Genomic DNA, 14,518 nt, shown 5'->3' with positions numbered 1-14,518 from the left:
AACCCGTCTAATGGGTTGGATGAAAGGCAGCTGATGGGAGTGAGAGAAGCTACTGCAAGGGTTTATACTCCGTTTTCTCCTCACTCTGGGAGTGAGGTCCACCCAGAAGGCTGGAGAAACAGCAAGATTTCCCTGCAGTTCAGTCCTTCTCTAGGTCTCTACCTCCACTGCCTGCCGCTAATACACTAAAGCTCCTGCAAGCATTTAAATGTAGCATGCATCTCCTTGTAGCTCCGGGGTGGAAGTCCAACTTCTTCCTGAAGCATCTGCCAGGAAGGCAGCAAAGCAGACAAAAATCCCCACAGCGGTTCGGAGCACCTGCAGTTAGCAAAAGACTTGATGCTCTTCCAGATTTGAAGATCTCACATTTGAGTCCATGTGGGGGAAAGCAAGTTGGCGTCACTGAATTCAAAATTTAACATGTGGAAATGACAGGTGTTTCTGAAGTGAAACATGCTTAAAGCCATCAGAACAGAGAGCCTTGAGCCAGCTTCTCCAGCATGCAAGCCCCCCCACCCTTCTAGACAGTTTCCTGTGCCTGTGCAGACCTGAGCACTGTGGTGAGGGGCCCCTTCTGAGGGTGTTTGCAAGACTTAAATGAGATAGTATGCAAGGACTTTCTTTTAAATTGTTTCTATTTACTACAATTTATTCATTTTGTATCCCAGCTGTCGCCCCCCTTTCTCATCTCCTCTCATTTCTGCAATCCCTCCCTCACTCTTCTCCCCATGCTCCTCCCCCAGTCCACTGAAAGGAGAGGTCCTTCTCCTCTTCCACCTGACCCTAGCCTATCAGGTCTCATCAGAACTGGCTGCATTGTCTTCCTCTGTGCCCCACACCTACCCCTCAAGGAGTGCATCTTCACCCACAGTGCCCATCATCATGAAATACACCCTTGTTATCAGTCTGTTATATCCCCTATAACAGACTGAAAACAAAATAGTGCATTTGGAGCCTCTTGAATTCTTTGTTCAGAATACATAGGCATCTTTCACAATTCTTATAGTTGTTTTATTTAAGAGAAGTTAGTGCTATGTTAATTATTTGAAAATAATGCATGATGGATGGCCTCTACTTATTTGGCAGTATCTCTTTTAAATACAGACAAATTTAGAATAGAATATATCAACCTGTGTTATTACATAACAACGTGGGCTAATCTAGATGACCATAGACAGATTGGATATTTGGAAATATGCTTTAATTCAGAGCAAAACTTCAATGACCTTCTAAATACTGAAAATTCTGAAATATTATAACACAGAGTTACCTACCAAATACCTATGAGTGTAACAATTAAAATTGACATTTCAATGCTTTAGAAGATTAAAAATCTATTATCTTATTCTTTAAAGTTAGGTTTCAGGAATGATTGAGATACAGAGTTCTAAATTAAACAAAATCAAGAGAAGCTTGCAAAGTTTTATTTTCTTTTCTTTTTCACTTTTAATGCACAATTCAGGAAACACTTCAGATATTTGGAAATTTGCTCTTGCTTAGAGAATGGCTTTCAATAATTTGCCTAATATATGCTTAAAAGAGTAACACAAAGAACAACTAGAATAAAACATATAGGATATGGGTTTTCTTCTTTCACTGAACAAGAAATCAATGCTATTTGTGTTAGTATTTTTTAATTCCTGATGCTATAAGAGAAACAAATACATTACCAATGTGGTGCAATTCCCGTGAACAGTAAGTGTGTAGATCCCATCAGTATTACTGTGAAGGTCTGAAGGCTTCATACGCATGTGCCGTGTTAATGATGCTTTTATACATCACAAACTTCGATATGCATACATCTAGAAGCTACTTCCTTGCTCTGTGATGATTTTCCGTGTTGTAAATGGACATAATGGTAATGTTTAGCCATACCTCTCAAAGACTTGTCAGGTCTGAATGAAAAAAAATATATATATATATGTATATATATATATATATATATATATGTATATATATATATATATACATATATATATATATATAATATTCTTGCTGATGTCTGACAGCACATGTAGAAAACTCAGAATGCAATCATGTGACACAACCAATCCTGTGACACAGTGATTTTATTGTATATATATTGCATTCTAGATAATTGAGAGGTAAATTCTATGTAGATAGATGATAGACACAGACAAATATATATAAATTTACATGCACATATATATAAGGTATTTTGAAAGACATTAAGAAGAGTGTACCTTTAAAACAGAGACAAATAGGAGAGATTATAATTTATTTTATTTCATTTTCCTCTTCTCTTACTTCAATTTGACCTAGTTGTCAGAGTATCAAGACATTCTTTTTCATTAATTTATTTTAGTTTTAATTAAAATATAATTACGTGTGAGAATAGTTACCATGAAGATTGTATAGGGTTCTTAAAGTTTTGGGTTGTCTTTAAAAATCATCTGACGCATTCGACTTTGTGATGCAGACACATGGGTATACTTAGGTGGCAGGCATTTTGTGGGACAGTGAAGCGAGCAGCATAGTTAACTGGTATACCCTTTCCTTAGAAAGTCATTTTCACTGAGCTTGTTCCTTCCTCTTTTCATTAATTAGTGTCTTTGATAGATGCTTTCATTAATCAGCACATTGTGAGGAAACTGACCTGTCTTCACAGAGCTGGTCAGCCTTCCTGGACAGGATCCTATGATGGGAAACCTCATCACAACAGAGTTGTTCTTCAGCAACTGCAGGATTTTTCCCCAGCAGAATGTTAGAAAGCAATAAACAGCATAGTAAATCAATTTCCACTGAGCTCCCTGATGTTTGGTGTCAGGATTTGAACCCCACAGGGCCGGTGTCTACAGCACAATCTGCTAGAATTGCTACACCGGTGGGATCTGCTGAGACTCCATACCCAGCCTGGAGCTTTCCATCTTAGCGTGAGCTTCAAGGAACCTTGCTAAACAGGTCAGAGGAAGGAGGCATTGCCTTCTTCAACCTGGGTTTGTGCAACTAAGAACTGAGGCAAAGTGAACTATAACAAGTAGTCTTTTTCCATTTTCCAATATCCAGATGTTTGTTATCGTAGACAAATTATCTAAATAAAATGCTCTATAATGAATATATATTTTGGTAAGTATAGAATGTCTTTTCTAAAAAAAAAAAGTTTTATTTAAAAGAAAACCTGGCTTTGTCAGGCTATGAAGAAAGATGGCACAAAAATATACTTGTCAGCAGAGGCTGTGTTTAGTGGCACACCAAATACCACGCAGAGGCTTATATTCCCTGCTACTTCAAAATTCTCACTGCTTACTCAGTCAAGTAAACAGTATTTCCATTGAGGATGCTAGGATTAGTGGTGTGGTGGGTAATACAGTCGATATGTACCTTAAATAATTTAGTGATAACACTAGAGAAATGTAGAACTAGCAAGGGAGAATGCCAGGGGAGGAGACGTCCTGTGGCATAAGCAACGCGTGCAATCTCCCTGAGGCAGGTGCTCCGTGATGGCTGAGAACAGCCACAAATGAACAGTCAGCACAGCAAGCAAGGTCAGAAATACGTGAGAGACCTCACTACATAGGACGTGTTAGAGACCACTGGGAATCGTGGCTTTCTTTAAAATTAAATAAGAGGGCTTGACTTGACCTGATTTAGATAGTAAAGATTTCCCCTGCCTTTTAGGCAGAAGGAATCTGGCTGCAGGTGTTGGGGTCAGGACTGTACAAATCAGAATATTTTCTACTTCCTGTTCTGGGCAACTCAGGATATGTTATGCTAGTCACATTGTGAGTCTTATATAGATCAGATTTTTTTTTTTTTTGGAGATTTTTATTTGTGGAGCCCATGAATCATAAAACAAAGTAGCAACAATACAAAAAGGTTTTAGTACCTAAAGATAAGAAACACAAGTATTTATTACAGTCCCTCATGTGCTCTCACTCTCTTCCTACCATACCCAGCCTACTTTTGCTCCTTAGAGAATTTCCAACACATCAACTAACTATTATGCTGTAAGGAAGGATGCTTTTGTGGGAAAGGAACACAAGAAAGAATGACCTGGAAAACCAGGAAACATGGTTATTACCAGATTCCATATAATATGATGCTAAAAATAACAACCTGCGTGCACACACACAAGTGTGAGTGTGGACTTGTCCTGTTTAATGCATTTCCTGCAGTCATTGCCTTGACCTTCATGTATTCATTACCCACATCCTGTGACTTTAGAAGGCTCCCTGATGTACCTAAGCCTGCTTACCCTCAATTTGTAAAATTCCATATAGAGTGATTTTAGTTGCTGTGGTTCTGTGACATGTAGTTGAGAAGAAAGGTGTAGAAAGTCAAGGAACTGATTAAAAAGCCATATTTTTGTCTTACTCAACAGTGCCCTGAAGACTGTTGGGTTGGAGCCAATGGCAGCTGTGGCCTGTTACTCTTCAAGCCACAGACACACAGCAGAGTACTTATATTTCCATGTTCTTCTTGGCAAAGGCCAGTCAGGTCTTTTGTGCTGGCCTCTGCTGCTCTAGAACTGTGGACAGGGTTTATGGCTGGGTGTGCCAGCTGATCTGGGGAGTGCTCTTGATCTCAGTTGCAAGCAAGGCTTCACCTGTCTCTAGAGAAAGGGAACTGCCCAGCAGAGTCACCAAATGAAACTTTCATGGCAAAATACCCATCCATAATTGATTTTCTGCTTCCTTTAGAATGGACAGGTTAAGCAATCGGTCACATTCAGTAAATAAGAAATTACTCGCTGTAACATCTGCAACATTCTAATCATCTTCCCCTTTCTGAAACCCATTTTTAAAAGCCTTTGATCTGCATCACTGTGGAAAGGGTGTCAGATGGGGATAAAAAGGACTTGATTGCAAATGCAATCCTTCCACCCACCAATGGAGTGTCTTGGGGAAGTCATTTAATGTACACACCCTGATTTATTTTCTGGGGATAAAGGGTGTAGCAAGTCATAGCCTCCAGGTCTGGGATAAGCTCCTTACTATGTAAATACCAGAAATGTAGAGATCACATAAGGAATGCTTGAGGGACCCACATAATAATCATAGAGCATTCAACCTGAAACCAGCATGGGTATGATCTTGTTGAATGAGAAATATGTCCACTCTGTATTCTTTCTGTACATTATTAAGAATTAGTAATATACTGCAATTGTTCGATTCTAGCATTAAAGAGGTTTTATTTTCTTCATTGAATACACAAGGAAAAGCTTTTCAATTAAAAAATGACCTTTATAGCCCCCACTGCTTTTGGAGTCTGTAGATGGGGAAGCTGTCTGCAAATTAAATTCTTCTGGAACCTTGTTCCTTGTTCACTCTCTGATTAGTTTCATAAACTTCGTAGAGATTGCCACTTGCCTCCAACTTGCAATTTTGAAGCAATCTTATATGCTGTGTGCAGTTCCCCAAGGTGTTCTGTGGAAATGCTCTCAGACTATTGAGATCTTTGCATTCTCTTTCTGTGGCCATGCTTTCTACTCATTTAAGAAAACTACTTTTTAATTTGTAACACAACTTTTTTTGTTTCAAAATGAAATGTTGACTTTCAGGCCTCAGCAAAATCACTGGCATATGTCCTGGCCCTTCTGCTTCTGGATCATCCTGCTTCTTCTATTGAGTATAGGACTGTGTTTCTGAATCTTGTTCTAGAATCTGACTTTGAACAACTGGCTTCAGGTTTCACCTTATGATACACTAACTGTTATCAAGCCTGCTCCCATTGATCTCCACTGCCCTATTGTTTATCTCTTCTATACCACACATCTTGCTTATTTGCACTTCTGTGCAGCTGGCTCTTTCACCTTAAGACCCACAGAGTAGCATCTATGGTACCATGACTTCCACACACCTTTGTGCATCTCAGATAGCTCATCTTGCAGAAAATCTTGCCATTTCCAGCCTTGACACTCTCTCTGGGCTGGAGAGCCCTATGTTCTCATGCACCTGCATCTGATTTCATAGATCCATCCTCTCCTGCTGGCCTGTCTTTGTCTCTAGACAACAACATCTAGAGAACAAGGACCATGCAAATTTCCAGCCAGCCATTAGAGCAGTTTGTCCATAAATGAATACCTCCTAGGAGAAAAACAAAACAAAACAAACAAAACAAAACAAAACAAAACAAAACAAAAAACAACTAGTGGACACTTTATTGAAAATATAACACATTTTGTTACTAAAAGTTTAGTGTCAGCCTTACACTGATGACAGCAGCTGTTTGGTAAAAGTAGCTTATATCTTGTAAATAGAGGGTCATGGTGGATTTTTACAAGTTTGTTACTTGGCAGATTTTCTTAGAATTATGAGCTACATGTTGCTCTAATGCTTGCTATCGCTAGTACATTTTATTCAGAGCAGAACCAGTTCAAAGCTGTCTCACTCAGACCTCTTCTACTTTCCAGAGTGTCAAAGAAATGTGATTTCATGTAGAAAAGTGTTGTGTGGCCATTACTTTTATTTAGTAATCATTATATACCCAGAGAGAATGGGAAGAGTTTGGCTCTGAACTGAAGCAGCACAGACACACACACACACACACACACACACACACACACACACACAACTAAGTTTGGAAACATGATGAATTTCACTAGGTCACAGTGCATACTGCATCAAACATGCAACCCATTAGTTGCTTCAAGTCTCCTTAATATATGACATTACATGTGATGTTCTTCTGCATTTACTATGTGGAAAGGGCACACATAACAAAGATGACATTGTCCGTTCTCATTTTGAGTAACAGTATCTCTTTCTTTCTTTTCCTCTTCCCACACTCCCTCCTGTCCTCTTCCTCTCCCTTGCTTCCTCCCTTTCTCGCTCCCTTGATTTCTAGGTGTTACTTGGAGGACGGAGCCTCAAAGGGTGCCTGGCTCAACAGATCAAGTATCATTTTTGCTGGAGGTGACAAGTGGTCAGTGGACCCCCGCGTTTCTATTTCCACATTGAATAAAAGAGATTACAGTCTCCAGATCCAGAATGTCGATGTGACGGACGATGGCCCGTACACCTGTTCTGTGCAGACCCAACACACACCGAGGACGATGCAGGTCCACCTCACCGTACAAGGTCAGTGTTCCCTGGCGAGCTGCTGGGAAGTGTGAGCTTGAAATGAAATACTGACATGCCCAAAGGCCCTTGTTCCAGAAGAGCTACCTTGTGAAGCTTTGTGTGTGAAATATTTAACATTGGTATTGAGATGACTCAGAAGCGGCTACCAATATTCAAGAATCTGTTGTCATTATTCTCTGAATTATTGTCTAGGTTCCATTAAAGGGTAATGACTATTTAGGTCCAGGAATCCCCACTTACAAGAACAAGTAGTGGCCATTAACACCACATTATGTTTTTTCCTATATGATGTATTTCATATCTTCCCTTGAGTCATCTCTGAAATAAATCTTGGAGAATCCATAATTGATACATTAAAATAAATACTTAAAAGCCCCGGAGCAGATAAGTTGAAAAGTAAAAGCCTTGTGAATTGTGGGTAGTAACTCTAAAAGCCACCTCCACCAACCTGCCTACACATTGCCTCTCTGCTTGCATTTGAGTGACAAAGAAAAGTATATAGCCTTCTAGAATAACTCAAGTTAAATATTAATACAGGGTATTAGAAGATATCTCACAGTGTCTTATGTCTGATTGGACTTCAGCAATAACGATGATACTCAACTAATAATCTGTAAAATCACATGTGTCCACCTTCATACTTAACTGTAAGAGCCAGGTTCTGCCAATGCAAGGACCCATCAAGAAAATGTGACCATAATCTGTGGAGGGTGAAAAATGCATATTTTGGCCCCTAACATAATGTATTTGTCCTATAAACTTATATGTGTTGTCTGCATAAAAATCTTTTGCTCTCTGAATCTCAAAACATTGGTGTGATAATCACAAGTAAAATTAGTAACAAAACAAATGATAACATGGCCAGTTATGGGCACTTAGTACCTGGTGTTGCTGAGTGGAAAACTCAGTGTTGCTGTCTTCAAATATCTCTCTCTGTGGGTCCAGGATAGATTTGGATTTTGTTATGGGTTAACTCTACAACAGCATTCACCTGTAACCTTTCAAACTGGTCTCTGTTCCCTCATATAGCATAAGAATATCAGTGCAAAGATACCTTTTAAATAGTTCAGTCCTGATGAACTTAAACTCCTTAATTACACAATTTGCTTTAAGAAGAGAGTTTACAATGAAAAGCAAATCACTAGTATAGATTGAAGTGATAATTGCTCTTCAAAATCAGCTTTTCACAAGATTCTGCCTGTTTTTGTGAGGCAGGGTGGTCAGTGTTCCAGCAACTGCTTTCCCACCAACCTACAGTCCAGCCCATATGCTCATGGAGATATCCAGGGAATCTGGGGGCAGGCTTTGTTCTGGCTTCAAAGCAGACAAGAAACTTAAAGTAGACACTTCTCATCTCTGGTCTGTTCCTAATCTTTCCCCTCTTTGCCTTTCTATCTGAATTTTCAGGAAAAAGCAAAAAAAAAAAAAAAAAAAAAAAAAGTGACAAGCTTCTTTTAATCTGAGAAGAAGCATTTAGATGACAGTGTATGAACCAGCCATGATGTGTCATTGGCCTGTCCTTTGCAGCCTGTAGGTTTCCACCCTGTATTTCTCAACATGAAAGCATCCCGCTTTCATTCTCTCAGCGCCATGTTGCAACTATACGTGTAAACTGGACAATGGGAAACATGCCCTTTCCTAGCACCTGTTCAGCAATTGTTTGTTTTCAGCTTCACTGCACAGGCTGCTTTACAGTGTCAGGCATTTTAAAGAGATCGCATGCCTTCTCAGATGGTACTGGTTTCTGAAGGTCATTTGATGATCATGAATTTCTGAGCAGCTAAGAATGCTCTTGCTGAGAGCTTCTCACGATATTTTGTTTCTTTAGAAATAGAAAACCCATGCAACTGTTTTGAAGGTATTTCATGAGATCAAATTAAAAGCTAATAATTTTACAGTATTTATGAACATAATTACTTATTATATGTTGACTGGCATGTGGGCCATTTTCCAATTACATTAATAAAGCTCATGGAATACATTAATAGGCTTGTCAGTCAACTCAAGAACTAAATAAATGCCATAAAAAACGTTAATCCTACTTAAGTTACATTTCTTCTCAGTGAGTAAAAATAAATGGATATGTATAGACTCTTGGACTTATCTGGCTAATTTAGAAGGATGTGCTCCTTGTCAAATGGTTTGCTGATCCTTCATTCACCATGATAAAAAGATTGAGCAACTAAGGCAAGAATGCATCCACTGCCTCTGTCACACATCTGTCAACAAAGCACATCTTCACTGTGTAGCCTTGTAGTTAGGGGATCTTGATTTTACCATTATTTTAGAGAGCAGATTAACAAAGAGGTTCTCATAAACACAGGAAATATGTGGAGGGAATTTGTTGGAACTGTTGATGCCTGTAAATTATTTATCTAAGCAACTGAACAATAGAGAAGAATGAAAAGTCAGCATACCTGTATTCTAATCTTGAATTTGCCCCAACAAAGTAGGCAATTGTCTTACTACTAGTTTCTGAGTTGAAAAACTACTCAAGCCACTTGAGTTATGTTTATGAAATTCAAAGAATGTGATATGTTATACTTGATATTAATATAGAAGAATAGCAAATATGTTCAATAAAAAAATTACTTTTTCATTGTTTATCTACAATATGGTGCTGATAAATTGAAATCACTAATAATGTGGATTTGCTAACCCCATGAAACAATGCTAACTAAGAATAAAAACTCATGGGGATGAAGTACTGGCTACAAGTCAGAGGTCCCAGTGTTAATCCTGGATGATGGGAAATGGGAAATCTAAATGATGCTCATTTGGAAATATGACTTTATATTTTCTACTTTTCACATTTAAAAATATCTAAATAAAGGGGTGCTGGAATATCTTAGGAAAGTGAAAGCAGGCTCCTACAATGGTGGCTTCTTGTTCCCATGCAGGGCAGGGACATAAACAGGGCCAACCAAGGAGAAAGGGAAGACCCAGGGACCCTGTAAAACACCCAAGCCAGGACAACCCATTTGAGGGACTTGCGACCTTAGGCCTCTTCCCCCTCTTTGTTCTTTCTGCTGTCTCTTCTTTTCATGGCATTTCAGTTCTCTGTGTGAAGGAATGAACTCAGCAATCACCTAAACAACTACCTTCTCCCCTGTTACACAAAGATTGTGCATACTGCAAAGTGACACTCACAGATATTCAACTCTACGTGACTGTTTATGGAATTTCATTTTTCAGAGGCATCATTCTGTCATGGTGAGAAGCATTTGATGCATCATAGAGGTCAGAAAGCAGAGAAGCTGAGTAAGGGGTGGGGCAAGGAAGGATGTACTCCCTCAGGACATACTGGGAGCCCTGTTTCCTCCAGCCATAACCTGCCTCCCATCTTCAGGCAGCCCCAATAGTGCCATCTTTATTGTCAGACGATTGATCTTTCATGAGGTCAGTGCTTTCTGAGCTCATCTTCACAGGAAGTAGCCAGAAGACGCATCAACGCCAGTGTGTGCTAACTACTCTAGGCATGCTCAGTCTAACTAAATGACAATGAGATGAAGTATCCTAAGTCCATTCTGTCAGCTTGTGACTCAAACACATCACTTTCAAATCATGACCTCCACCCCACCTCCACCCTGGTTCACATCTACCTGTGTTGCAAAGACCAGGCTTTAAAGATCCCATTGTCTTAACAATTAAAACATTTTTTAATTGTTCAAAAGTTGGACTCTGTGCTGCCTAGTTTTATGTCAATTTGGCACAAGCTATAGTTGAGAGAAGTGAACCGAAATTGAGAAAATGCTTCCCGAAAATTGGGCTGTAAGCAGTCAATCCTGTAGGACATTTTCTTAATTAGTGATCAATGGGTGAGGGTCCAGCTCATTGTGGTAGAGACACCCCTGGGCTGGTGGTCCTACATGCTGTAAGAAATCAGGCTAAGCAAGCCATGATGAACAAGCCAGTAAGTAGCAGTCTACCACGGCCTCTGTATCAGCTCCTGCTTCCAGGTTACTGCCCTGTTTGGGTTCCTGCCCAGACTTCCTCCAAAGATGGTTTGTGATGTATAACTATAAGCAAATAACCCTTTTCTCCAAACTTGCTTTTTGTCACGGTGTTTCATCATAGCAATAATAACAGAGTCCAAAATCATCTGTAATACTTAAAGAAGTGTCTTAGTTGTGAATTCCTATACAACAAATTGTAATTATAAGTTTGTCACAGAGCAGGTACTTCAAATGATATAGGCAGGAGAACAACAAAGAAGGATTAATACAAAGCTATATTTGGACCCAGCAGGGAAAACAGTGGTCTTTTAATTCTGTGTCCAGCACCTGAAGTGCATGGTGTGATAATGAGAACCCTGGTGGTCACAGACAGCTCTTCCTCAGAGTCACTGAGCTTGGAGAATGTGTGGCACTTCCGCTGGCTATGCACCTGTTTACTTTCATCATCTGTGGAAGGCATTCCATTTCTGGTGTTGCTAACTTCCTGAAGTCACCATGGCCATATAAGGTTCACCTTGCTGCTATATGCACATCTATATTAAAGGCAGTCTACATGGGCAAAAGCCCTGTCATGGGTTAGGCTCCAAGACCTTGCTTTGAATTCTGTGTGAAAGCCTCCATGATGCCCACAGCTCTGGCATCTTTCACATTTTCAAAGCCAACATCATGGAGTTAATGTCAAAACCTTTTGACAATGTGAACATCACCCTAGTCCCACTTGTGGATAAGGCTGTGTCAGTTTCTGAATACCTGAGTGTGGAATGCAAAAAAACTCTTTGAAAGGCAGCCCCTGTCAAGAACTGACGTGTTTGCACCCTGTAGCAGATTGGATCTGTCCCAGGACCTGAGCCATCTTTGTTGTACCCCCCAAGAAAAGGACACAGGTTCTTCTTGGTGGAACTGATCCCTTTGTTAGCTATCACCTCTTTATCCACAGATTCCAACTACCAATTTTCTGAGCACACTGGTTGTGCTTCACTTCCTGTCCGCTCTTTTAATCCAATTATCACCATAGACATGGCTGAAAGGAAAAAGCAGTAACTACACCAAGTCCTACAGTATATTCAAATTCATATTTTCTTGAGTTCTATATTTAAATTTACTCTCATCAAAAAAAAAAAAAACAACCTTAAGGCATGGAAAAGTCTGACAATTTCCATCCTAAAATGTTATATGTACTTTTGTCTAATTCTCAAAGTTTTTATTGCTGTCCAAAGCACAACCAGAACAACTTACGCAAAGTTTTTAAACGGTGTGAGTAAGAGTGTCCACAGAGCTCAGAAGAATTAGATCCCATTGACCTGGAGTTGTGGGGGTGTGAGCTGCCGCAGGTGTGCTGGGAGTGAGCCTCACTCTTCACTGCCCACAGTCCTGTCAGCATTTTGCATTCTGAGTCTACCAGAATTGTCTATTACCTCTACTTACAGCATTGTAGGATTTATTTAACTTATTTCTCCAGGCTCTTCTACATCCCTCTTTACGGCTTTTGAAATGCAGCAATGATCCAGCAAACTCTTGGAACCAGTTTTCCACATTAGTAACTCATCTCTGTGACCAAAGAGAAACTTGCTGGGATTGTTTAATTTCAAAGGTTGATCAGTCTGTCACTGCAGGGTGCCTTGGTAGAGCAAAGCATTTTCCATCAACGAATTCAAGGAACAGAGGAAGGGATAAGAACAGGACCCAGGTGTGATGCATCTTATGAGGGTACATCCAGTGACTCGTATCCACCAAGTACAGCCTATCCCCTGTGTCTCAGTATCCCAAGAATATCATAATGCTGCAAATCACCAGTTGATTGAACCATCCAGTGTGTCAGAGCACTCATGATGAAACTGTCTCTAACAATAGCCTCACAGTGGCACCCAGATCTGTGCTTTACTAGTCACCTAGATGTTTGTCAGTCTAACCAAACTACCCCATAAGATTAATAACCCCTTACCCTTTCAGGGAGATGCACTCTAATCTTCTTAGAAGCATGTAACTCTATGTCCCAATGACATAAAGTACTTGTAATGGGCTTCCCTGTTTCTTGAAATGTAGTCAGGATGCAGCACACAGTGGTGAGCACTATGGAGGACAGCTTCCAATTCAGAGTCATCTGGGACTGCTTAGAAAGTTCAGGAGTTGATGCCTGGTTTAAGGCAGTGGGTACAATACATTTTTCATGCAGCACACTGTGAGATAAGTGTCCTGGCAGTATCAGCGCAGAGCAACTTCTGAGGCACCTGGCTGCTGTCCAGTGCATCACAGCAGCTATATTCCTGGTGTCTGCAGTTATATCTGTGTCCTCCTTTTGTTGAAAGGATAAGGAGTAAGTCTTCCCTATTAGGTACCATGGAGTCTACAGATTTCTATTCAGGGATCTAAAACTACAATGGTGAGGCCTTTGCTTGGGTAAGACAGTGTTTTGAAGATGCCTTTGTAAAATAGGAAGACAGAAAAATCAAACACCATATATTATTAACACTTTTCTTATGGAAGGGATTTTAAGTGGCTTATAAAGAAGTATTCATTCTTCCAAAACAAACAGAAGAAATATGAGCCAAGATAAAGAAAGTGAGAATAAGGCATAGACAGGGGTAAGCCCACATCATAAAATACCTGTGTGATTTATGTATGTTTTCAAAGCATCATGAAATATTTAGCCCTGAGACTTTTAGCAGCCAATACAGGTAGGAAAACAAGATCAGTTATTCATTTCATGGTCCATAAGGTTAAACACTTTCTTAGTGCCCTGATCCTATTACTCAGAGAGACACCACCTTCTCAGACACTCTTCCTGAACTGTGAGAAGTGAGGGCCATCTCTGTAGTGATACAGCTTGTTCACTACAGGAAAGTGAAATTTTTAAAAAGGAATAAATTCAATAAGGTGCTATTTTTTATTATTAATTACACTTTATTCATTTTGTATCCCCCCATAAGCCCCTCCCTCCTCCCCTCCAGATCCCACACTTCCTCCCCTTTCTGCATGCATGCCACTCCCCAAGTCCACTGATAGGGGAGGTTCTCCTCTCCTTTCTGATCTTAGTCTATCAGTTCTCATCAAAATTGGCTGCATTGTCCTCTACCATGGCCTGGTAAGGCTGCTCCCCCCTCAGGGGGAGGTGATCAAAGAGCAGGCCAATCAGATTATGTCAGAGGCAGTCCCTCTTCCCATTACTATGTAAACCACTTGGACACTGAACTGCCATGGGCTACATCTGTGCAAGAGTTCTAGGTTATCTCCACGAATAGTCCTTGGTTGGAGTATGAGTCTCTGGGAAGTTCCCTGTGTTCAAATTATCTTGTTCTGTTGCTCTGCTTGTGGAGTTCCCGTCCCCTCCAGCTCTTACTATTTCCCACTTCTTACATAAAATTCTATTCACTCTGCCCATCAGTTGGCCATCAGGCTCAGCATCTGCTTTAACAGTCTATACTGCAGATGCTTTCAGAGGCCCTCACTGGCAGGTTCCAAGGTTGTTTCCTGTTTTCTTCTGGCTTTCAGAGGCCCTCTGTAGCAGGTTCAGAGGTTGTT

At 40.2% G+C, this 14,518-nt stretch overlaps 1 protein-coding gene across 1 annotated transcript in view; it reads left to right on the top strand.

Moving 5' to 3' along the window:
• The window catches only part of Negr1 (neuronal growth regulator 1), a 727,531-nt gene that overhangs the window by 302,241 nt on the left and 410,772 nt on the right, over window positions 1-14,518 (top strand). The window contains exon 2 of the mRNA XM_055614379.1: window positions 6,808-7,040. Coding sequence (XP_055470354.1) covers window positions 6,808-7,040 — 233 coding nt within the window. The remainder of the gene's footprint in view (window positions 1-6,807; window positions 7,041-14,518) is intronic.

Source organism: Psammomys obesus, unplaced genomic scaffold (assembly GCF_907164565.1).
Source record: "Psammomys obesus unplaced genomic scaffold, mPsaObe1.curated_primary_1811, whole genome shotgun sequence".
Classification (NCBI taxonomy): domain Eukaryota; kingdom Metazoa; phylum Chordata; class Mammalia; order Rodentia; family Muridae; genus Psammomys; species Psammomys obesus.
The sequence above is the reverse complement of the archived record's forward strand: the minus strand, read 5'-3'. Positions and strand labels throughout refer to the sequence as shown.